Below are 26,104 nucleotides of genomic sequence, written 5' to 3' on the forward strand. Positions count from 1 at the left end.
AGGGCAAGACACATCATTAGGTAATGGCCATGATATAACACAGTGTTGCATGGTAGTAAAAAATTTCCGTATCATTTTTTCCCCCTTTACTTCAATGCATTTGTATGCTGACAGGAGAAGAAGAGATCAAATAACTCTAAGTCACACTCTTAGCAGTGTGACTAAAATGCTGAAAGTCACTGTTCAGTAGTTTGGGTTTTTTTCCTTTCAGGCTGATAATGTTCTATGCCATACAAAGCGAGAATCTGCAGTGGACGGAGTCTGTATCCTCTTACTTACTGCTAAAATGTGCAAGGAGGGAAACTGCCACTGGGATCTTAAACACCAGCAGATTATCAGGGAGCAGCCTGCACTACAGGATATTCTGCCAGGAGCTAGGAGTTCATCACAGCTCAGGCAAAAGTTGTTAGTATCACAAGGCTACCCAAAGCTGAGGTTTGCTAGTTCTCATTTTATCCCAGCTGGTCTGGGCATCTGTGGGCAGTTCCTAAGTATCCTCTGAATATTTACTTGCATTATTACAGTTTTCTCAACTTACAGAGGAGAACTAGAGCTGCTCTTAAACAAAGCCTTAATTTACGCAACTTTTCACATAATTTAGTTGCAGCATACACATCTTCTGTGCTGCCAGGAATTTTGCAGATTTTTAATATGGTTTTATTAAGCCCAGTGACTGCTGCTTATCCAAGGGGTGCCTCTACAGCAGATGGCATGTGCCATTACCATGCCATGCTTTCACCTGTGCTTGCATTTTCAGAATTTTATGCAGAATTCTGTGGCTGAAAAGTGAAGCTATATAAAGAGATGACTAAAGAAGAAAACAAGACTATTTTTTTGTCATGGCAAGATGCTCAAATTCAAAGCACTTACACATTTATGTTACAAAAAAAAAAAGATTATTATGACAAAATAGTTTGAATTACATCCACTGCAAAGAAAATTAGTTTCAAGTGCATTTATTTTGAAATAAACAGGAATATTATATGTATATATTCATATTTATATTAAATAATATTAATAAACATGAAGAAAAAATAGTCTTAAAAACTAATCTGACACTTTCACATTTTATTTTATAGTAAGTAACTATAGATAGGAAATATATAGAAAAATGTTAAAATTGCTTCAAGCCAGCCATAAAAGCAAAGTGCACTATTGCCTAGGGCAGTGGAGCAGCAAAATGATGACAGTACAGCTGCTTCCTTCAAGGGGAGGTCACTGTGAGTGGGCAGTCATGAATGAAAAGGAAGGATGGGAACCCCTTCAGTGACTCCCAGTGTTTTCTTTTTTCTTTGTCCTTCACCATTGAAGTAGCAAACTGGGTTTTGCGTGTGCTGACAAGAAGCAGTGAGACAGTTTTGCGTACCGAGACGATACATTGAATACAGCTGATTCCCTAAATGATCACAGAGGGACTGCAGCTTATCTGTGTTCTGCTGTGTCAATTCAAGAACCTTTATCTCAATTTATTTCATTTATTTCTTGCAGTCAATAGTTTAAGGACACCAAGGTGGAAATTTTGAATTTATTTATCATGAAATATTAACTGAAGTATCATCCTTTGATAGTTTTCTGAACTGGCCTGGGTTTTGTTTTTTTTTTTTTTTTTTTCAGATAAAAGCCATACTTAGGACATATTTTTTTCTACAATTCACAGTGTGGAATTTCTTTAAAAAAGCTTCCTTTTAATTTTGTTTTGATTTTTCTACCAGAGATATATCTTACTAGAAATTAAGCATTTCAAAACTTAGGTGCACTGTTACACAGACACCATACATCTACTCACATGACATATAAGATGGTAATTGAGCAACATGTGCACTGAACAAAATTTTAAAAAGTTTTATTTCATCATTTGGAGTAGTGAGATGTTTAAAAGCATTATTTTAGTTCTGTTTTGATTGTCTGACTACCAAATATTTCTGCTTCTGATGACAATTTATTGACATTAGTTCAAGTGTGTGCCTATTCAGGTAGAATTATTTAATGGCATAGTCTTTTCCTAAACAGATACAGATTTATTCAATATCCAGTAAATCTTTTCAAGATTTAAGGGCGTAAAAAATATGTCTTCTTGTTTGTGTGGATTTAATTCCTGCTGCCTAACAATAATGTTAATAGGGAGTAAGGAAAAATGCTGCTGCTGGATAGCAAACAAGTAATATTAAAATAATATTACATAGTGTTGTTCTGTACTGTGCATGCATTCATGTTTTGTTTTGTTTTTTGTTTGACACAAACACAAGCTATTTATCTAGTTTTCAGATATGGCATTCCAGAGTAGCAAATTAGACAACTATAATTTCTACTCAGTGCCACTTCATATAAAAGTGCACTATTCACAAGAAACACATGAATTTGTACTCTACCAGAAACATACCAGTGTATGGCAATAAAATTTATAATAAATATTACAAAGTGTGTGCTACATGAATTTGAACATTTTGACTTTTCTTTGACACACTGCTTGTAAGACATCTTAAAATCTGTACTATTTTTAAAGGATAAATTCATAAACATTATAATAAGACTTGGAGAATCTGAACATTATAGTTCATACAGTACTTTTCCTAGGTAAATACCTATCGTTCACATTTTAATCGTAACAGCTTTACTCTTTGTAAAACAACAGCCTCTAAGAGTTTAATTTGTCCATTCAACTCATATGTAATTGTTATGCTACTTAATGTAGTCTCATTTTCAGTTTAGCACCAACTTTTAATAGTGCTCACCTGAAAGTGAATTCACAGTCTAAGCTGATGCAGGCAGTTTCTCTTCAATGCCAAACGTCTTCCTGCCCAGGTGTAAGACTTATTTTTGTTTCCTTTTAAATGACAATTTATCTCAAAATAATAAAAAATAATATTCAAAGATGTTCTTACAAAAGAAGGCTTCTCCCACTCACATGGCATAGTTAGTTCATCAGTTAAATAAAATACATACTGAAAAGCAGTTTTAAGAGTTGATGATCACTACTCTAAGTGGAAAAGAAGTCCTGTGTTTTCTACTGCAGCTGGAAGATTCACCATTCACCTGGGTTAGTTTGTTCTTCATTAAGAATTCATGGGAATAAATAATTCTAGCCAGTGCAGATAATCCTGCTTTCTTCCTTTATCTCAGCATATCTTGTCTCCGAAATTGCTTCCATAGATCTCTGAGATGCTCACTGGTTACAGTCATCACACAAGAGTAATATTCCTTCCAACCATACTTCGGAGTCTCCTGTGAAAAGTGAAAAACATACAATTGGAAAAAAGATACCATTCACTAAATTCATTAATTCTACCTTAAATTTTATTCAGATTCATACATACTAGATAGATGTTTTAATATTAAAATAATGAGAGATTACATTTACTTCTATAAAATGAAAGTTATAAATCCATACATAGGTTAAGTATTCAAAAGGCATCCTCACCTCACAGCACACAATTAGCATTCAACAAATAGCCTATTTATATTAAAAGATGCAAGAAAATATTTCCTCTTTATTCAGGTATGTCCAGCTCCCTCTCTAATTTTGTTCCTTGCTTCTTTGTATTGACACTGTACTAAAAAGTTCACCTGTGACACCAAACAGAAAGCACAGAAAATTACTGATGTTCATTAAACTGAGGCACTAGCAAAAGCCAAACACCATATGGGCAGATGACATAAAAGCTTTTATATTTTAGATTAACTTAATCCTGAATTGTAGTTCTGCAACAAGAATAGTTATCCATTGAATGCAGAGGTAAACTGGCCAAGGGCTGGCCTGAGAGATTCACTGCTCTGTGCTCTATGCTCTCTGTAGTTATCACTGGATCTCATTATTTCTTCCACTGTTCCTAACTCCACAAGTCTATTTGCATAGTAAGTGTAAAAAATAAATGGAGAGATACTAAGAATTAGAACAACTGAGGAAACAAGCCACTTTCCTCCTAGTTTATATGCTGAGCATATGCCACATGGTGTGGAATATCCCTTGGGCCAGCTGGGGTCAGTTGTCCTGGCTGTGTCCCCTCCCAACTCCTTGTGCACACCCAGCCTCCTCACAGGTGGGGTGGGGTGAAGAGCTGAGAAGTCCTTGACTCTGTGTAAGCACTGCTCGTAGCAACCAGGACATCAGTGTGTCATCAATAGTATTCTCATCCTATATTTAAAACACAGAACCATAGCAGATACTCGGAAGAAAATTAACTCACTCTTAGCTAAAGCCAGGACACATGGTGAGACTGTCCAATACCTTGTTTTGGTTGAACTGAGTCAAGATGTTAAAGAAATTGCCACACTGCAGTACATTAAAATCCACCATTAGACACTGAAGCCTACATCTATTTATTCTTATCCCTCATCTTGTTTAATTAAAAAGCACAGAAGTTTATAAAGAAGTTGTAGATATTCAGAACACAATTTAATCCACAGTATTATACTATAAATGAAATATTGGACACCATACTTACATGAATGCAAAATTTAGCTGATATTTATAGTCAATCTCATGAAAAAATGTGTAACTTGCAAATTGCAGTGCATTGTTTAACAAAAGCATATTCAGTTTATTAACCTGTGCTTTAAGATATGAATTTATTTTTTTTATGAAACAAGTTCAGAGAAATATTCATGAAAGTGATTAAAAGAAATGCTGAAATACACTGACTGTTCATTTACTTATTTCTAATGTATGCACTGTTGTTGTATCTACTCTCAGTGTACCAAATCCACAGAAGGAACAGCTTGTCCACACGTTCTGCAATGCTTTAGGTTGCAACATTCTCCTCCCACAGTATCCATGTACGTTTTTAAGCTTCTTGTCAGGTTTAGGATCAAAAGCCCAAGTTCTGCAATTTCCAATTATTTTTGTAAGATGAGTCAGGAAGGTGTGCCTAATCACACACTTTTCACCTCTCTGCTTTAGAGAAGAGGTGAGCAAAAGTCTCTTCAAACAGTAAGCAACAGCTTCTAGTTTTTTTTTTTTTTTTAAGTTGTCTTTTACACTAGATTTATTCAATTGCTGTGTACTAGGAAAGTTTAGAAATAAAAAGATTTACAAATATTAGCTACATGGAAAATTTAATCTCACTTGACAGAATGAAGTGTTTACAGAAGACAGCAATTTATAGTTAAAATGGCTAGAAATGAGGTTCTGAATCTATGCTTCAGTTTTCCATGTCTTTTTCAAAATAAATTTCTTTCCTCACTCAGTCTCAAGGTACTATTTTCAGTTATTAACCATTACCTCCTAAAAGCTTTTAATCAGAAATTTTGAAAACCCACTATATTCAGAACATCTAGAAATAAATTATTTTAATTAAAAAAATCTTAAGATTCTCAGAAAATTACTAGTACATAGAAATTAATTTCTAGATTTACATTTGTGATGTAATAATTACTTTCATTATTTCAGTAGTCAATAAAATCACAGTTATGGCCTAAGTATCTATTACAGTTACTGAGCACATGAATAGTTTAGCAAACAGTACTTTAGATGGACTTGAATCCCTTCTTAAGTTGGTCTCTAGCATCCCTTTTTGGAAATTAACTTTGAAAGGGCTTTGTTAGAAATTTCCTAGATAATCCTTCCACAAGACATTGAAAACAGAGCTCTCCTCTGTGCTCTGTCAGGCAGTTCTCTACAAACATGTTTTTCAGTTCTCCCTGCAGTGTATGCAAAGGAGTACCTGCCAATGCCGAGTCAGGCTGTGTGCCCTGCAGGGACCACACACAGCTTGTACAGTTGCTGCCCAAGGAGAAATTTGCATTATTTATTATAAGGGTACAACATTCTTTACACTGTGGAGTAATGGCATTAGTGCATTTTAGAGATATGTGATGTAGAGCACAATGTGCTGTTTATTGCTTGTCAGAGTGCAGATTCACAGTAGGGTATCATCTATGGCAAGCATGCCAAGTACCTTAATCTCCTTCACCAGAATTCTACATTTACCATAGAAAAGCACAGTTTTTCAAAGCACAATGAACTGTACATTTATATTTGGAAAAAAAGTAAAATTAATAGTAGTTGTACTGCACCTAACTGTGGGATGTAGTTGCAGCTGATTTTTGTATGTTATGTATTTATGTGCTTCTTTGAACATCAGACTGAAATTTAATTACCTATTGAAATTGTTCAATTTCAAATCACCAATGATTCAATTTTTATTATCTTTTCAATTTATAAACTAAATGGAAAATAATGGTTTTTAGAATTATGCAAAATCGACTTTCACTCCACAATGTATGGCAAAGACAGAACTATTTCTATTCTACTCCACAGTACTTTTGCCAAATCCCTTCACATGCCTTGGCTAAAGTTTCCATTTCCATTAGTAGAAGTTTACAGCAAATCTGAAGAAATATTATGAGTTATGCAATGCTTTGTACAAAAAGGAACTTAATAGCTAACAGCTGGTAACATCACTGTAACACCTGGGCTTGATCTCAGAGATCTTTTCTGACCTTAACAATTCTGTGATTCTGACTTGTGGTAAGAGACAAGAAGCAGTTGCTCAACTGAAGAGCAATAGCAAACTAACGTGTCAGCAGGGAAGAGAGAATTTTATATATACAAGGCTTACACTGTATTCTTCAGTGCACAGGCAACAGATATTTTAAACAGACCTACTACTGAAGCAGACTTGATTATAGTACATAAAAAATTTTTGTTACATCCAGGAGCTCCAGGTGGGAAGAAGGGCAGAGTAAATACCTAGCAGCCTCTACATTAACTCAGTGATGCTGTCTGTAGCCAAGTCCATGCCCTGAAAACTAACCTGGTTTCTTTTGTCTCCAAATGGGTAGTGTAGATGTACTATAATTTTTTTGAGAATGACTTTATACAGAATGAATAACATCTCTGGAGATTTATAAAACCCTTACAAATCTCCATGGTACATTTTTTCCCAGTTTACATCATCTCAGCATAAGAATTAATTTATTTAGTGCTTGAATTTAGATCTGACAAGGTGTTGATATATGTATACTTGATGCTTTTACCACAGTCTCACTTGCTGTCACCAAAATAATTTTATTAGGTTTGTTAATTAGATACTGGATTCCTTTGTGTTGCTGCATTTTCTTCCACTTGGTCACATATCCTTCACTGAAATTATTAGGGAAGCATCATGACTGTGGAACATTTTGGCAGTTTCCTGTAAGAGCTGTTCCACATCTTGAAAAGTTTACAGTTTAAATAATACTTAACATGAAACTACAATATGGGTTTTGACAGAAAGACAAAGTACTCCTAATAACTATTTTTAAAAATACATGAGAAAAGAAGAAAGGAATCTTTGATCAAAAAGTCAAACGTTTCAAATGTACAAAGTTACATAAAATTAAACTAAAGCCATGACTTCCTCTCATGTGACTAGTGACTTGGATTACTGAAATATTAAAATTTAAAAAGTTTAAACTACTTTATTAGTCATTTACACTTCCCATTAGTAACGTGGAGAAACCAGACACTCTGTTAAGATCAAATTTCCTCTTCTGTCCCTCATATATTAGTACAATGCTTCAGTATTAGGGTATAGTATTGAACAAAAAGTCTCAGCTTAATATTGTGCCTCAGAATTAAAACCAGCAGGGGAATGACAGTCAAACCCTCCTGGCACAGGAGCACAAGATGTGCTGGACTCCTCACAGGGTCACTCAGAGCAGACCACTGGCCATGGGGCCTTGCTTGTCATGGTGTGCTCTTTGCTCCTCCCCTCTGTAAAAATAACATCTGGGAGCCAACAGCCTTCAGAGCAACTCCTGCAAAGTCTTTACACAGAAACAGGAAAAACCCTTAAATTGCAAAGGAACAAACTCTTCCTTTATGTAAGAGGAGAAATGTCTACTAACGCAGTGCCTATGTCCCCTGTGTGACAAACAGTTTCACAACACAGTTACAGAAGAGGCACACCTCAGTTTTACACTGAAATCCCCAGTACAATTGAACTGTACAAATGGATGTTCATGTAGTGGATATGTGAAAAGGGCCATGATGATTATGTGTGAACACAGTGCTGATTTTTCAAAATTGCTGGTACAGCATTAATTGAGGCAAAAATACATGATTGCTTTCAAGAATGTAGCAATATAAGGCAAAGTAGAAAGAAGTCACTAAAAGTCAGAAAAATCTGCCTCTACAATCTTCCTTGGTAAATACTTATTAGCTATAGGTACCTGAGAAATTACTTAAAAAGAGATAATGGGACAGACAGAGAACAGCAACAGAAACTATGAAAAAATACTTTTCCTAATTTCAAACACAATACAAAATCACAGCTGGCTCACAGAACAATGACAATGTGAGTCAGTCATTATCAACTACAGGATAAAATACTATTGCTTCAGTCAAAAACACAACGTGATGCCTTGAGCTACTACATTGCTTGCGGCCATATAACCTATTCCTGAGTTTTGGAACAGGAAACAAAGCAGTGACAGTTCAACATTCAGCCATTCCTGCAGGCATGCCAGCACACTCAGACTGGTGGCTAACACATACCGTCATTTATCTGCTATAGAGCTCCTTCCTCACGCAGGATTTGAAAGTAGTGTACCTCTGTATAGGTTTGTAGCCCTGTGGAGCAGAAGATGGAGAAGTGTGCAGATGCAGACAACGCATGAAGGCAGCCAGGGGTAAGCATAAGACAACGGTATCATGAAAATACAAAAAAATGGCTTTAATTGACAAATAGCTAGGAGATACAGTACAGTATGTGTTATGCAAAATGTTTAGCATTTAGTCATTAATCTCCAAATCTTCTGGTTTACAAATTAGAATTTGTAAAGGAAAGGGAATCTTCTTATATATTTTTAAATTTGAAAAAGAAAGGAAAATAATGATTTTAAGTAAACAGTAAGCAAAAAAAAACGCTTTTCATTTTTGACCATTTTTAATAAGTTTTTAGCAATACTCTGACTGACCACTTGATGGCAGCTTAACATATGAGTTGGCTTCAAACTACTAAAACAAAAACAAGGTTTCAGGTTGTGCTACAAAATTGCAGAAAAAGAGAAATTTCATTTGGTGAAGTCTTTAAGACATTTACTTTTACAAAATTGTATCTAAAATTTGTATTAAAATGAACATTTGTTGTGTTCCTATAAGAGGTAGTACCTGACCCTCCTGAAGTTTTTAAGTTCAAGGCTAAGCTTTTAAAGAGGACAAACCTTCTACATACTGACTGATGTTTCAGAACTGCATTTTCATTGGACTTGTGTGACTCTTTGCTCTTAAATAGGTTCACTTTAGTCTGACTACATAACCACAAAATGTCCTTTCCTAAAATACATGGTCCCAGTACCAAATCCTGTAATGGCCTCAAGATTCTGGGCAAACACAATTAGTGAAACAATTTTTAAAAAGGTAGAATTGCTAAGTACAAGATGTTAATTGTAAAATTGTACTTCAAATCACAGGCCTAACTGTTATTTTGGGATTTTTTTAGTGAGATAATCAGATACTACATTAATTGGAAGACATTAATTGTGGAATACTTGAAATTAAAATCAGGCATTTATAATTCATAAAGTGGTTCAGACTTCTCATGGCCAAGATTTCTATGTTGCTACAAAATACTGACTAAGCTGAAGCTGTTACGATCTTTTATCTGTATAATGATACTGACTGAATTTTCACATGGATTCAAAACACAGTTATTGATAAAGAAAAGGTTAGTCATTTGTTAGTTTTGATTTAGCATAAGATGACATTTAAGCCCTCCACATTGTAGGAGCAAGAGGGCAAAGTTTTACTTGTTTTGGACACATTAAATACTGTGCAACTTTTAACATACAAACAATAGGAAGAAATTAATAACACTTTCCACCAATTTATTCTGGGAAAAAGGTTCTAAAGCATTATCTACTTTTCATTCTAAACCAAGACTGCCGTGGGTGGGGGGTGTTTATTAAGGCAAAATTTTTGCAGTATTTTTTTTTATGAAGGCAAATTTTTGCAGAATTTTTACTGCTATCAACTCTTGGAAAAAATGGTTTGTTTGACACTTATGAAAACTTACTGGAAATTGTAATTTCTCAGTTTACTACTGTAATTGTCTTGGAATACTACTGATTAGTGAAGAGAATGCATTTAACTGAATTACAGGGCCAAATCACAATTGTCTCCTAATTCAGGAGATCTCTAGTATTTAACTTAAATTAGAATTGTAATTTGTGAAAGACTGTGTCATTCTTCTGAATATTGGCTATTCTTTATAGTTCTTTTACAGTCCACTGGAATATTTTATAGTGGTCAAGGGAAAAGCAAGATATATATGTAAGACTGAATAGCTGGATGATATAGATTCTTAAAATTATATGTGATTTCTGTCATGCATTTTGTGAAATAGGAACATGTAATAAATACAAGAATTACTTAGTAAGCAGACTTTTTGCTGGTTAAATTAACATACACTGCACATTTACAATTAGTAAACAATTAAAACATACAGCTGAACAGCTTGAAACGATTGTGAAGCAATCATCATTACCACACCATAATATAAGGAATTGAGGACCAACAAGGAAATTTAAGTTTGTGACAAATACAGGGGTTGTTATCCACATTTTATGTTTGATCATAATATTACAGAAATAACAAGTAAACTATTAGACTCAACACCACAGAAAGTTCTAAAGTTACATTTAGAAAGCTAACTACAATTAACTAAAATTACAGAAATAACATATTGACTTTAGGAATCATAATACAGTTTAAGATTATGTCTAAGCAATAAAGTAATAAGATTGTTAGTTAGAACACCATTTTACATTTAGTTAAAAACGTTAACACCTGTCATATGAAGAAAAAAAAAAGACTGCAAGTAATTTCCTGCCCTCTAGCTTCTTATAATTGAGTATTAGATTAAAGGTTTAATTATTAAAATCAGCCGTGAACTAGAACACAGAATTGTTCAGCACCACTTCACTAATTTTTATTTGAAAATTAAAACTACCTTCTGCTGCAACTCTTTTGAACTGTCATTATGAGCACTTGGTATTATATATGATGTTTTAGAAGAGTTGACCTTTAACTTAACTTCTTGAGTGTGAGAAAGACAAATTCTCTTTTCTCTGCAAGCAATACAGAAATAATTGCTGCCGTTGTTAAAATTCTTAATGCTAACCTATTAATCACGCAATACAGAAGAAATGACAGTATACAGGAGATGTCTCATCTCCTATTTGGTTTGCACATTATAAAGGTACATCACGTCCTCTAAGTATTGCTTTCTAACAAAAAAAAATGAAGAAGAATTTAACAAGGATTTTATCTTACAAATTGCTTCAGTATTTCTATAAATGTATGTCTTAAAGTGTAAGTCATAAAATGTATGTCTTTAAACATATGCACTGCTGGTTTGAAATCTACAGGTGCTACAGATGCTAAAGTAGTGGTAAGTAGCAAAGTCCACTAAGATAACTATAAAAATTAGAATCCTTACCCTAAACCCTCGATTGAGTCTGTCTTTCATAATGCCGATAAATTCTTTATAACTCAACTGGTCATCTCTGTCGACATCAAAAATCTTGAACACTGTGTTCACCAAATGTGGTGAGAGCTTCACACCTGTGGCTACATACACAGCACGCTTGAATTCATCTGCATAAGGAGAACACCAGGAAAAAAATTTAAAATGTGAATTTAAGGGTACTTTGTGAACAGCATATTATGAAACATAAGTAAACTTTTAATTCGAATTTTCACATTTACATACTCAAAAATATGACAAAGTGAAAATTAGGACTGAATTTCACAGTTCTAAACCAAGTAGGTCTTAACTGATATAAAATGACATATAATGAAATTCACAAAAGTAATAAAATGATATATAATGGTGCCAATTATTTTACAAAAAAGGTAACAGTCCATATACTGTACTGTGTGCAGTAACAAAATTAGAAAATCATATAATTAAACCTGTTACATATATGGCATTTACTTATTTGACACAAAACAGAACCCATGACATAGAGCACAGAGAAAATGATACAATCCCTAGGTAAGGCCACATGAGGCAGGACCATGCTGGTGTTACAGGGTCAGACCCAAGTAGAGGCTATTTGAGGAGAGCACACAAGTTTGACCACTTTGCATGTTGCTCACCTTGTGTTCCCCAGGCATCACAACTGTTCTATTAAGGATTTTAGTAGGTACATACTTGCCTGGTTCTTTAAGTACTCACTTACTGATTTGTTAAAAATCTGTCTGATCTCTCTTTGGACCTTCTGACACTGTTTTCTTCTACAGCCTTTGTAGAAGGCCAAGTTTCAGATGCTCACTATGTAAAGAAATGCTTTTGTTTACCTTAATCTGATCTCTCATTGGTGTCAAGTGCCTCTTAACTCTTGTATTGTAGGATTTGATGGACAACTATTCTGCATTCAGCTTGTTCACCACTTACATGACTTTGCATGATATCTCTTATGATATGACCAAGCCTTTTCCTCTCAAAGCTGGAGTCCTAGCATTTTTAGCCTTTTACTGGAAGCATTAAAACTACAAACTAGGAAATTAAAAAAAAAAAAAAAAAGTGAAAAAGTGCATTTTTGTCAACAGTTCTATATGGCTATCAATAGGTTTAAAAAAATATAGATACTTACCTTGACCTATCGAACGACTTGCAAAATTATACATTTGCATTGCAATTGTAAAGTCTTCTAGATTGTTCAAGAATTGAAAAAATGATCTAAATTCTTCAAATGTGATACCCTAAAAACCAAGAGAACAATATGCACTGTAAGAATTATCAGTAGTAATAACAACTGAATAAACAAACCTTGCAATTATATATGTGAATTTCATTTAAAAAAAAAAAAAAAGTATTTGCAGTAAAAGTCAATGAAGTAGAGAACGGGAGTTTCTTGAGAAATGCAGTATGTTTTTACTCTCTGCAACTGCAACACAACAGCAACTCTCACCAGAGCAGTTGAAAATACTGTTCCATTGCTGAGGGCAATTTTTAAGATTTCCAGGATTATTACAACAGGATAGTCAATACTGAGAATAAAAAGTTTAGGTTTGGATTATCATTGGAGTATGTTTACTACTGGAAACCTGAAAACCACTATTATATATATATATATGTGAATGTGCTCATATAAGTACATTGAATGGATTCATAAATAAATGTTATGATCTACCTTAAGCCTGTATTTGAGGATGAAAATTTTATATATCCAGATTTAGACACCTAAGTCTTTTCAGCTGAGGGTTTGCAAGTACTGCAGGGTTTGTCCAGCTTTATAAAAAACCAATTGCATTTTGACCAGACTTTAGACTATTTTCTGTGGAAGTTCCACTGAAAGTGTTCTTGTTAAAGGAGTTTATCTTCATTCCTTGTAATATTTGTTCTGCAGTTTTTTCATCTTAGTTAGAGATCCAAACATCTGATCAACTATCTCTAAATCAATTCTGAAAGCCTCTGAAAATGAGACTTTGAACTAAGCCAGGACCATTGCCTATATAAAATTCCCCCTGGTCTCAGCCATTCTGAATATGGAATGGCATTCTGCGTCAAACCTTGATCTCCCTGGACTCCTTTAACTATAATTCTTGGCTATTTTTTCATTTGCTTTTATTCTTTTATCCTATTGAAGTACTTGTCTCTGAAAATATACTTGAAGGCAATTAGTAAGACCTGTGACCCTTTATGTTCAAACTAAAACATTGATCTATGTCTCTGCTCAAACATATACATAGTCTTTATAGTATGGTGGAAGACAGGAAACATGTAAATGTAGGTTTGTGCCAGAAGATGGCAGAAGTTGGATGCTAACCCATATGAAACAACAAGGACTGTGGAAATATGGAGAGGAGCACAATATTGTTATAACAGAAGAATTTAATAGGTCTCCACACACTTGAGATGTAAACCCCTGCTCAAGTGATCCAACCTAACTACTAGCCAAGATTTATAAACTCTTTGGAGAGCTTGGCCCACCTCCATCAAGAATTGCTTTTCTCAACAAGCAGATCCTTCACAACTGTGAGGAAACTCTCATATACACAAGTAGAACTACCACCTTATTTAAATTTTTATCTTAAAAACAGAATTTAACATTATCAATACTGTCATTTTGTTTCATTGCATTTGAAACTATTTGCGTGTCCAAGTTCTAGTTCTCACACTGTGTTTAGACTGAAAACTCTATGGGACTGGAGTAACTCTGCCATGCATTTGTGAAATTCCTAGATCAGTGAAACTTCATTGCTTAGCCAGGAGCCTCAGGTACTATGGCAAAACAGCAATTGTAGAGAATATCCACCCAAGTCTTGAATTGACATTTTTAGGTTCACAAATCCTTGATGTGCACCAATTTATCTGTAAAAATTCTGCATGCAAAAAGTAAGTGTAAGAGGTCAGGCTACTCCAAAAATCTTGTTTGTGTGCATGACTTTGCTTTTCCTAATAAACTGCTCTTTCTCATCCCTCAAGTTTTCTGGCTTTTACCCTTCCAGTTCTCTCCCTGATCCTGCTGGTGGGGGAGTGAGCAAATGGCTGTGTGGGGCTTGGTCAATGGCTGGGATTAAACCATGACAAAAAAAAGGAAGCTAACTTTTTAACTTATATGGACAGATTATATTCTACTACAGCAAAGAAAACTCAGATTAATGTACCAATGCTGCTAAAAATGCAAAGACTTTCTTCAGGAGCTGATATCTGTAGTAATTCATGATGCCAGCTTACATGAATCACTGCTTGGCATCTAGTTAGTAAAAGGAGGAAGACACCCTGTGAGCAGGCAGCACGCCAGCTGAACATTTTGACATGATTAAAATATGATAAAAGATTATCATACTGCTTTAGGGGCTTCTTTGTACAGAAGGATAACATTGCCAACTGTGAGAGTATGGGCATATTACTTTACAGACTCAACTAATTTTTCTTCTGAATGGAATCCTCTGGTTAGTATTAGTATTGCAGCACATCACTGTCATGAAATAAAGAGCAAATTTTATAATTTTCAAATTATAGTGTTATGACAAGAGCCAAAAAAAGTGCTAACATTTGAACAACATATGAACAACACCTCCATGGCAGCAAGAGGCAAAGTCCTGTTCTTAAAAGCCTGTGGCCAGCATAAGAGATGTAGTGACAGAACATTTACCAAGCCAATGATACGAAGTTATGAAAAACAGCCATGTCTTGCTTCACTTAATGGAGATACAGCATATGACATACCTCAAATACCAAAATATTTGGCACCTGTCCAGTGCCAGGACATGGCCAGATCACAGCATAAAGGCAAATTTGTAACTGAGTGACAAAGCTTTCTACATGGAGGTTTTCCTTAACTGCTGGTCCTACCAGAGACCAAAAAGAGGAAACTACAGTGGAATACTTGCTTTGACATTGTAAGACTTAGATATGAACTTCAAAAACTACTACCTGTGTTCAAAAGAAAGTGTCTGTGTATTTACTTAATTTCACCTTTGACATTCAAAGTATTTCTCTATAACTACAACTGTCATTATTTTTCAGTTTCCCAAGTGATACTTAAGTTATTGATTCTACACAAGACCCAAAATGTCTGGTTTTTGGGGTTTTTTTTAGATTTCCATCTGGAACCATGCAGTTATAACAATTCTATTGCACTGTCTTGGCTCTGAATATTGAAAGCTGCAGATACCTTTTACAGCAGTTTGATCTGAGTACCTCGGTGTCTAGACCAGGAACTTGGAAAGGGTGACTGAGCAGGAACTCTGACCCCAATCTTACCATGTCATCTGACAGCTAATCTGGTCAAAAGAGACAGCCCTGCTTTCCCAGCCATATTTAACACTCAGTGGCCCTAACTGTTGTACAACCACAGGAAGAATCAGATAATCCACATATCTGAACAGAAAACTGTTGATTTTTGGGATGTGCTTCTATCAGGTCAGTTGACTGATCTTACTGTGAAGACTGAAATTAAAATGTCATTCCTCAAATAAAAACAAAACCTAAACAAACTGTTCAAACTGATTTATTACTTTTCTTTGTAAGCTCTGCTGTCAATGCTATTAAAAGATAAAGCTATTGAAAGAGTTAGATTTCTAGGACAGATTAATCTGATCTTCTGTAAACACAAACAGAAAAAGTATATCCAAAACATCTCTTGTTTGAAGGGCTACTTTTAACAGATTATCACTGATGCATAGTTGCTACTACATTTGTCTCAGATACACTTCTGACAAGGTATTTGTTGTTAAACAAATTAAGGACTATCTACCTCCTGACCTTTACTGTTTATATTATAATTTCTGTCTCTTCACTCATTAAAAAACCCACACACCCAACAATAATTACAAGCAATTCACTAATAAGACTATAAAACAATGAGATAAAATGTAATGTTATTTCTGAGGAGATGCTACTCCAGTGGCAGTGGAAGGAAGGAGAGAAGGAGAGAAAGAGAGAGAGAAAGAGAGAAAGAGAGAAAGAGAGAAAGAGAGAAAGAGAGAAAGAGAGAGGTTTTTGATAATTCATTGCTAGAAAATTTTTATTTTTAATGTCTCATGGTTTTTGCAATTTAACCTGTTCTATGTATCTGTTATGTTCTATCTAAACTTCAACAATTCTACTAGCCAAATCCTATGGAATATAATTCTAAGCTATTTACTCTTCTACATTTTATTCAGCAAGTAATCTGAAAAACCAGGCATGCAGTTTATGATCAAAATAAAATCCTGGTGCTAAGTAATTCAGTCCAACAAAGCTATGTTTTCATGTTAATGACACTGGGACTGCACACTGTGGTCCACTGCTAAGCAATTACCTTTTCTTCAGGAATACTGCCACGCAAGTTTTCCAGGTAACTTGATGTATTTTCCACATTTGTATACCTCAAGAGAATATGGGCAAAGTCTTCCTCACTGATGGTGTTCATCCCATTGGAGTAGGAAAGGAATTCTATCTCTAGAACCTCAGTTTGCAGGTTATCCATAAATCTAAAGCACAAAAAAATGTGAAGAAATTGTCATACTTTGTATTTCTACTGTTCGTGTCCTTAAATAAGGACAGGACTGGGGTATAACCTTTCCACTCCAAACTAACTAAAATTTGCAGCAACACTGGAAGAGGACTTTTTTTTATCGGGCAACTTATTGTTTTATTTTGCTCTTTGTATATATAACACAGAAAGGGAACATAAATCATATAAACATACCTGCATAAGCTATGTGTATAGTAATGCAGTACACATTAATTAGAACAAGATACAAATATTTTTTACAAGGAATTAATGAAGTTTAGACTCACCTATAAAAATCTTCAAAGTTCAGTTCAGCTTTTCCTTTCTTGCCAAAGAAGTGTACAAGCAGTGTAGTGTCTGATAGCGAACTTGTAATATCATCAGCACGCTTCAATATTAGAATAAAAAAAAATTAAAGGCCATGATTGGATCAGATACAGAAGTATAATCTGAGAATGCCTATCATCATAATAGACTTTTCTATTAAAAGAGTTTGTATTTAATGTTTATAGTCTTTAAAAAGATTTTAATATTGCAATCCATTACATTAATTTTGCCATGCAATTTTCACACAAAATAGCAGTAGCTGTTAATTGCATTTAGTAGAAAGTAGTTAAACTAACAGAATGATGTAATGGAAGCTGCAATGAAGGGGGAAAAGGTATGAAAAATAAAACCAAAAACTTGTGAGGAAAAAAAAATCTTGTCGGTTAAGGTAAAACATAAAATATAACTCCCTTTGTACACAATCTTGCTTCCCTTCTACTACGAAACGACAAAGAAATTAAAGTACATTAGTTCATATACTCTTATTCCATATTTCAAAAGTAAGTATGGGATTGTGTTCCAAAATCACATCAGTTAGATGCACTTTACATGATTCTTTTCTGTAAGTTGTAGACAGCTACATCTTAAATGTTATTGCCCAAATACATTTAAAACACCAGAATTATGAAATATTTTGAAATAATGAAGCAATATTTGGATTACTTCTCTTAAGACTGTTCCTGATGTACCGAGTTGTGGTCTCTGAGCAGGACTGGAATCTCTGAATATGTATTAATATCTTTTCCTTAATAAATAACAAAGGTTTTGAGGGCCAGAATTAGAAGAGAAAGCCAACTAATTTTGACCATTTGTAACAGCACAAGTTGTAAACAGGAATACAAACAGAAGCAACTATCATCTGTGTACAGTGATTGCATAATATTCCACTTTTTTTACTACATATTCATTGCCCTTAACTATTGTATATATGCATTGATTTTACTTCTTTGAAAAAGAAGCTCTTGATACACTGAAGAGCTAAAGAATAATTCAGTAAAATAAGGTTCTTGAATAAGCCACAGAAGCCCAACATGACACTGTCCTCCTGGAATTAACATGCTTTTGCCAAAATTAGAAATTTAAAAAGTAATGTATTTAGTCTCCTTACTGCACCTGCTTAGAATTACCTCCTGTCCAAGCTCTCATTTTTCTTATAAAGACAAGACTTTATGAAAAGCAAAGAGTAGGAGAGCAGTCTCTGCTCTTCCTAGGCAAGCTTTTAGGAAGTTTGTCTGATTCTAGTGTTACAGTACAAAACAAGGCATAGTACAGAAACCCAGCAAATATTTGGGAGATGTAACAGTAATAATTTAGCACTATAATGATACATTATGAACCTATGGGATCTACCATAGAAACAGAAAACTGTTTTTATAGCTCTATAAAGATCTACATGCATAAACCTGCAAGCCACACTCAAGAGTCCTTTAAGACTACTTCTTCATTGAACAGGCTATAAATTTATAACAGATAAAGAAACTCTAGGTGAAGAAACCAGGAAAAAATTTTGAACAATATGCAATAGTTCAACATCACGATAAACCATGTACCATGAAAAAGCATTTCACATCTACATTCTCTAAAATACACTATATTATTTTCAAATTTACATACTGATTTGTAAAAAAATCTAAAGTGTAATATTCATTAAGAGTATTTATGTATCAACAACAAGGAAAAATACAAGGCAGTTAACAACACAAATCCCTTCCTTTCAGCATCCAATCTAAAGAAATGAGAGAGACTTTTCTGTTCTTTAGTATAATCAGTTTAGGATTCTCAAGATTGCATTTCATGTACTCTAGCTTCCTCTTTATTCTCATAGTCTTCTCCAGGGAGAAATAAGATGACATAGTATATACAGAGGTAGAGATATTTCATGCACTTCAATTAAGATAGCTCTGCTCTTCAAGTGAGCAAACTAATTCAGAAAAGTAATCACTATTTGTCTTTTAATATTGTTATCCTCCACTACAGGACACAATATACTGAAATGCAGATACCCTGATTTCTTATGTCTTTTAAGCAATTAAATCCCTAAGCACATTCAAACAATTTCCCTCAAGTACACCGAAAAGATATCAAATGTTAAATTACAGCCTTTCATCTTGAAAAAACATTTCAAAACCTTAGTCTTAGGTTGCATTCGCCCATATCTAAAGAACTATTTAAAAAAAAAAACCTACAATCTGTAAGTCTTTTCACAATTCCCACTTGGTTGGCCTCACTATGAAAAAACCCCAAACAAAAACCTCACTGAAGAAACTCAACCTAATATGGTTCTCTGAAGAACTGCAGGCAACTGAAAACTATTCCTGTACTCCTTCTGCACTGATAGCATTAAATAAATTCTCTTTTATATGGCAAATGATAAAACCAGAAGCTTTAATCATTTAAACTATTATTTATTTTTCATGATAAAATTTATTTTATTTTCAGTGCAAATTAAATTGCCTCACCTGTTTCCATGTATACAAATATGAGCCTCAATTTTGATAAAATATATTTTGTAGTCATTTAAATGAGAATAAAATCATTGTCATTTTTCTTTACCTTTACACTAACTGGTACACAAATGCAGGTAAAGAGACAGACTGAAGACAAGTGTTTCAATCACTTGATTGACTTGCTGCATAATGGCAATATCTTTTCTTTTCTATTTGCTAACCTGAACCGCATAAAGTCTATTTATTTAGTGTTCTGCAAAATTAGTTGCAGAATTATTTAGTTTTATTAGTTTCAAGTTCTTGATTAACAAGGGTTGACTAAAAGTAGGTAATGCTTATGAGCATTGATTCCACTTTTACCAACATATCCCAGTAATTAAGTATGTATATTATGATGTGATTTAATAAGAGCTTTCTTACCGCAAACTCTTGATTTTTCCAACAGTAATAAATAACCTACTGATTTCCAGTTTCACTTAGTAACTTAAGAATAAACCCCAAAACTGAATTTAGTGGTAACTGCCATATTCCAACAGGACAGTGAAATTGCTAAATTAGTAAGAACAGAAACAGTATTATACACTGTCCTAGAGAAAACTGGTTGTGATAAATAACTTTACCCTCCCTAAGAGACCTTTTGATTCCCATAGCAACAAACCTTATTTACTCTCCTTTTCAACTTACATACAGACTTCTCAAAAGCCTATGAAACAACACAGACCCCAGTGTCACCTTGCTTTATAATCACTTTCTTACTACAAATAGCTATAATATTATTCAGATGCAAGAGTACCTGGGAGAGATAAGAATATGGATGAAAGCCAGCTGGCCCAAACCAAGCAAGATAACGATAATTACAGTGAGAAGTGGGAAATTGTCAGTGGAGAAAATGCAGAACATGAATTTTCTTCATAAAATGATTACAAGTGAGCAGACAGGCTTTTTACACACTTTACAGAGAATTTAAATCACTACTAAGTATAGTTGCTATTAAGCTTCAGTTTCAGTATAGTTACAGATACTACTCTGAGGCATCAGATACTCTCTCTCCAAATTAAACGTGTGTAGACATTACCAAATTTAAGTCCATCTATACTGGGAATTGAATTAATGCCCAATAATGGTACACTAGGATGACATTTCATTCAGAAAGCGCAATGCCCCAAGCATCTTGAATAATCAGTGAAATTAGAAGCCTTCTCTCCCCTCTATGTCGCCTTATCTGTCTAGACAAGAGCACTGATATTCTGGATTTTAAAATTTGGTGGAATAAATTAGGATTAATAACTGAATTAACAATTCAGAAGCTCATCAATGTAGAAGCAAGGGAAGATAGGCTGGGTCTACTCCTTTATTGTAAGATTACTATGTACATGTTATTACTATGGATATTACTATAAATATTGTTGTAAAACTCTATTCTGTAACACCATATTTTGTTTTGTTGAAGGGCAAATGAACACAAGCCGAGAGAAATACAGAAAAGGCTTATTTGATACCTAGGAAATGTAGGTTCTACCTTAAAAGAAAAATCAAATACTTATTTTGTTTGGCCCATAATTAAAATCTAATTAAATTTAAACAGAGGGCTATGACTGCATTTATAAACACAACCATGAGTATGAAGATTAACACTAATGGAGACAAAGCCCTATGAAAATTAATGAACAGCAGAGTGATATAAAGGGACTATGGGTAAATTTAGCCTGGAAATTAGAAATAAATCCATCAAAGTCCTCAGGTTATTCAATAGCTTCTGCAGAGGAACAGCAGGGACAAAACACTAATTACTTTTAATGTGAAGCACACATTGCTTCCAAACCAAGGAAAAAGACTGTTTTACTCTGGAGGTCAGTTTCAGTTTCTTTTTTTCTCATTATGATCCACTTAGGGAAATATGGAACTCTGAGACCAGAGTCAGTGGGGAGTTGCTGTATGTTCTTAATGCCACTACCAGCAGAGCAATCACTCTCACTGTGTGGGGCACAGAAAAGCATAAATTATCTGGTTTTCTGACCCTCTGAAATGATAAATATAAAGAAATATCTAACTCATTATCTAGAAGCAGATCATGAAACAAGAATTATTAGAATTTAAAGCATTATGGAAATTAATTTGACAGCTCAGAAGTATTTCTAGACCTCCACAATGATCGTGTAATATAAAAAAGAGGGACCAATGTTTTGATTACCTTAAAACATTCCTGTTTTTCTCCAATAAATAAATCTTTGCATTATACTTTTTGTGAAGATTGGCTCTGATAAAATACATAAAAAGCACATTAAGGATATAAAGATTAAAAGCTTAAAGGGCGACAACTTTCAATAAAGTTGTCATTTTATTAGACTACGTCTAAATGACAAAGGTTTCCTGAATTATTTCTCTAGTTGTGAACTGCCATGACTATTAGTGTTAGAAAATGCTTCTTATAGTGAGGGCTGAAGAAGACTTCATCTTCCAACTCTTTCAAAAGGCAACTTTGCTTTTTCTTGGAAATGACAACCTCCAATTATCACATTGTATAGAACCAAACACATTTGATCTGAGAACTTTGAGGTTTAAAACAAAAATGTAATTTAAAAAAAAGGAAAAGAAGAAACAAGGTGCATAATATAAGAAAGCAATCAGAACAGAATAAATAAAATAGCAGTCTGTTTATGGAGCAGAGACCAGAGAGGTTGTTTTATACCTCCGCAAGGTCTGAAAAGAGTGCTTGGCTTGTGCTACGTCTCAAAGTATCCCAATAGCTTCTGGGGACAAGGTCCTCTCCTTCTGTTTTAAGAACCTGCAGTTTCAAGAAGCACAATTGTTTGAAAAACAAAAAACAACAGAACAACCATTTATAAACTTTAAAATATTTTCTAACTGATCTTCAAAAGCAGAGCTTGGTTCTCTTGCTGCTAAACAGTGACATTTTAACCAGCTACATGACACTTTGTAAATGAAAGGAAAACTGGTCTATTACAGCTATTTGCTTAATGCTCTTGGCTGCACCAAAAGTATCACTGGACTCCATCTTCCCAAACGAAATAAATTCAATGAAACAGAAGTGAAAATATTTACTAAAACTACATATCAAAATAGCCATTTAAACTCAGCATTTTGTTAGTGTTTTTTTCTATCAATTCTGTTTCCCCAGAAAATATTAATTTACATACCTATGAAATTAATTTTTTCATTGGTAAAATAAAAAAATATCACTATATAGCTAGTTATATAAAATAATGTAATCTAATATTTATGATGACATCATTGCATCAACAAAGAAAGGCAAAAAACAAACCTAGTAAGTTCAACTTCAATTGTAACATACTTATCAGGAAAACATCATCCACGTCTGATGATCAAACTTACCTTGTCATGAGAATGAACACCACATTCTTTTATGCATACAATTCTATAATTATCTATTTTAAGTATTCACTGAATTTCTTCTCTTACTGGAGTTACTTTAGTACTTCTGGCTGTGCACATTTCATTTCCATTACATGCATCACATCACAGTTATCATGTTCTGGTTGGCATTTGGCCAGTGAAAGCACTCATGCAGTACATGCCAAAGCAGTCTTAGACACAAATGCAGTATGCACCAGAACATGACTTGAAAGAATTAACCTACACAAATTAAAATATTAAAATATTTAACGCATTTAAAACATCACCATGTGCTTTTTATGGCCTATGGACCTCAACGCATTAAAAAAAATTGGAACTGATTTGTCAGATGAAGTGAGGAGAAGGGCCTCAGGCATGAGACAGCGTGTTGGACTATCCCAGACATTTTAGGTTGTATCTCCTTGGAACCTGGGTATCTTCAACTCCTTGGGACATCAAGGGAAACAAAAGACTGCTACACTTCTTGTTTCAGTAGGAGAAATAGAAGCCCAAAATATCTGTTTTTGGACATGAGGGATTTACTGAATTCCTATACACGTGGGTTTCCTTTGCATGGAGATCTCCATTCAGATAGTAGGAAGGCAAAAATACGGCACACACCTGGGCATTATCTTGATAAAGTGCTTGGGCATGGCTGCGGTCCAGAACGAGATGCTTTTACTGAAGCTGAAAATTACATAAGTAGAATACCTAACTAGCTTGGTTTCAGTTTGAAACAGGAGGAAGCATGGGAATATGCCAATCACTGTCCAGCAAGTTTTGCTACAGTAAAGCCTCATATGAAATCTATTGAATCATAAGGCCTTGCATATCCTACTTCATTTTTCTCACATCACTGCAGCATGCACATCATGTCAACTGCACATTTTAAATCAACAGACTTCCTTCCTGCATATTGCTCCAATTGTAGGTGCCAACTTCACAAGAAATAAATCTGTGCATGTGAATAATTATATAACAAAACAAATTTTAAAATTAGAATTTCACTAGTCATCTAATTCTCCTGGATCCAATCCTGTCACTTGGAATATCACAATAATGCCACAACAAGATGAATTCTTCTATTTAAACATAAAATCCATCTGTTTTTTAAAAACTGTTCTACTTCTGCCATTATCCAGAAATTAATCAGGTCATGATGAAGACATTAAAAACCTCAGAAGATCTCTCTCTGCTTCTCTTTTTCATCCCTCAAAAATTATTATAAAGAAGTTTACTGTCACGTAAGTGATGCAGGGAATAGTTTCTGTAAAACCCTTTCCTAGTTCAGCAGTGAAAGTTCTTACATATTTATTCTGTAGGTGAAGCATAAAAATAGGAAAGCTCTCTTCAGATTTCTTTTTGGGGAGCAACAAAGAGGTGAAGGATTCAATTGACTAATTATTCACACTATACACAAGGAAAGAAAGAGATGGATCAAATGACTCATGCAGGATGACTTAATTTCATTCATTAATTAAAAATATGTCTACAGTTTATTGAAATGTATTTTGTACTTTCCCTTAAAAATACTGTTTCCTCCATTTCATATAAATAGAGAGCAACCTTTCCTCCTGAGAGGCTTGCATGTTCAGCATGCATGCAACAATCTTTTATGTAAGTCAAGATTCCTCACATTTTTACTGATTAGCAGAAATAATTTACTTGATGAAAAAGATAAATACAATAGATTTTCTCATAGCACATTATTTCATCTCACTGGTGAAGACTGCATCAATTGAAAATAGAGTACATACACTGTTAGTAGGAGTGTGATATCCATAAAGTTGAAGACGCTGACATACAGCGAAAATGGGCCAAGCCAAGTATCACATGTCAGAATGAAGACAAAAGAAGGGGGGAAAAAAGACAACAGAATAGGTTAAGACAAGCAAACCTTTATATATGTTATTATTTTTGTTTATTTGTTTTCAAAATGACAGTGAAGAAAAACATGGTTTATTTTCAGTCTTACTTTTCAAATTTTCAAAAGAGAAGTACAGATTTTTAGAGATTACCCTCAGGACTTACATGCCATTTTGCAATCTTTATGTTCTCCAAAAGCACTTCCTTTATATATAAGTTTTCTTTGTTCAAAATAAACTGTCTCTGAGAGATTCAACAACTGACCTACAGTTTTGAAAAGCTGAGCAGGTTGGTCTATCTGGGTGGGAAGAAAAAGAATCCTACTTTTTTTTCTCAGGGAAAGTTTAAAAAGTAGTAATTCTTGAAAATCATACTTCCTGTGGTTTCAGGGACAAGGAACTGAGACTGAGCATTGATGTTGGCAAAAGTATAATGGACACTAAGAAGCTCTGCTGATATGTCAAAATGTTTCTTATAATAAGGAATTTTTTCCATAAATATGCATATTGCAAATGAACATAATTTTTTTTTCTGCTCTCTGATTGGCAGAGATTTGTCCCTGATATTTACTTTTCCAACAGTAAAAGAAGTACCTGTTACTGCTGCCATCCCTCAGACAAACCACCACAGACTCATTTATTTATGACTTACCTTTTTATTTATTTGCATGAAATGCAAATTTAACATTATGTGAGTACCCACAAAAATATTCCACAAAAATCTATTCAAATAATATATTTTGCATTGGTTGTAAGCATTATTTAGTAAGAATTTAAGTTTTAATATAAAATCTAAGTTCAGTTCTAACATTTCATAATCTATTTTAAAACTATTATGTGGATAACAAGCACCAGGATCAGTGGGTCTACAAGAACAGCTTCAGTTAGTTCTGAAAGCAAGTGTGTAACTTGGTCTTCCCACCGAGATCTCTCACTGTTATAGACAGTAACACTGGCTCATTACTATTCACTTTTCCCTAGATTTCTAAACTCCAAATGGAATCAATTCTACTGTCGTAACATCTACTACAGTATTTAAATACTACTTTTTCCTTCATATAAACCACTTACTCTTTTTTCCCAGTAACTGCAGTTTAGGCTAAATATTACTTTTTTTCTACATGTAAAGTTATGCCTATTCTTTTAACAATAAGAATT

General features: G+C 34.1%; 1 protein-coding gene across 5 annotated transcripts in view; it reads right to left on the reverse strand.

Moving 5' to 3' along the window:
- Window positions 1–939: 939 nt before the first annotated feature.
- The window catches only part of MICU3 (mitochondrial calcium uptake family member 3), a 52,565-nt gene continuing 27,400 nt past the window's right edge, over window positions 940–26,104 (reverse strand). The window contains exons 8-15 of one of the 5 annotated variants that reach the window (XM_053976246.1): window positions 24,839–24,877; window positions 22,396–22,491; window positions 17,220–17,320; window positions 16,738–16,909; window positions 12,580–12,688; window positions 11,421–11,578; window positions 8,477–8,551; window positions 3,134–3,222 (exon numbers count right to left, since the gene is read on the reverse strand). In XM_053976246.1, the coding sequence (XP_053832221.1) occupies window positions 8,483–8,551; window positions 11,421–11,578; window positions 12,580–12,688; window positions 16,738–16,909; window positions 17,220–17,320; window positions 22,396–22,491; window positions 24,839–24,877 (744 nt within the window). In that variant the 3' untranslated portion in view covers window positions 3,134–3,222; window positions 8,477–8,482. Of the gene's footprint in view, window positions 3,223–8,476; window positions 8,552–11,420; window positions 11,579–12,579; window positions 12,689–16,737; window positions 16,910–17,219; window positions 17,321–22,395; window positions 22,492–24,838; window positions 24,878–26,104 lie in introns of all 5 variants that reach the window. The other 4 variants (XM_053976244.1, XM_053976247.1, XM_053976245.1 and 1 more) reach the window with 4 other exon arrangements.

Source organism: Vidua macroura, chromosome 4, assembly GCF_024509145.1.
Source record: "Vidua macroura isolate BioBank_ID:100142 chromosome 4, ASM2450914v1, whole genome shotgun sequence".
NCBI lineage: Eukaryota > Metazoa > Chordata > Aves > Passeriformes > Viduidae > Vidua > Vidua macroura.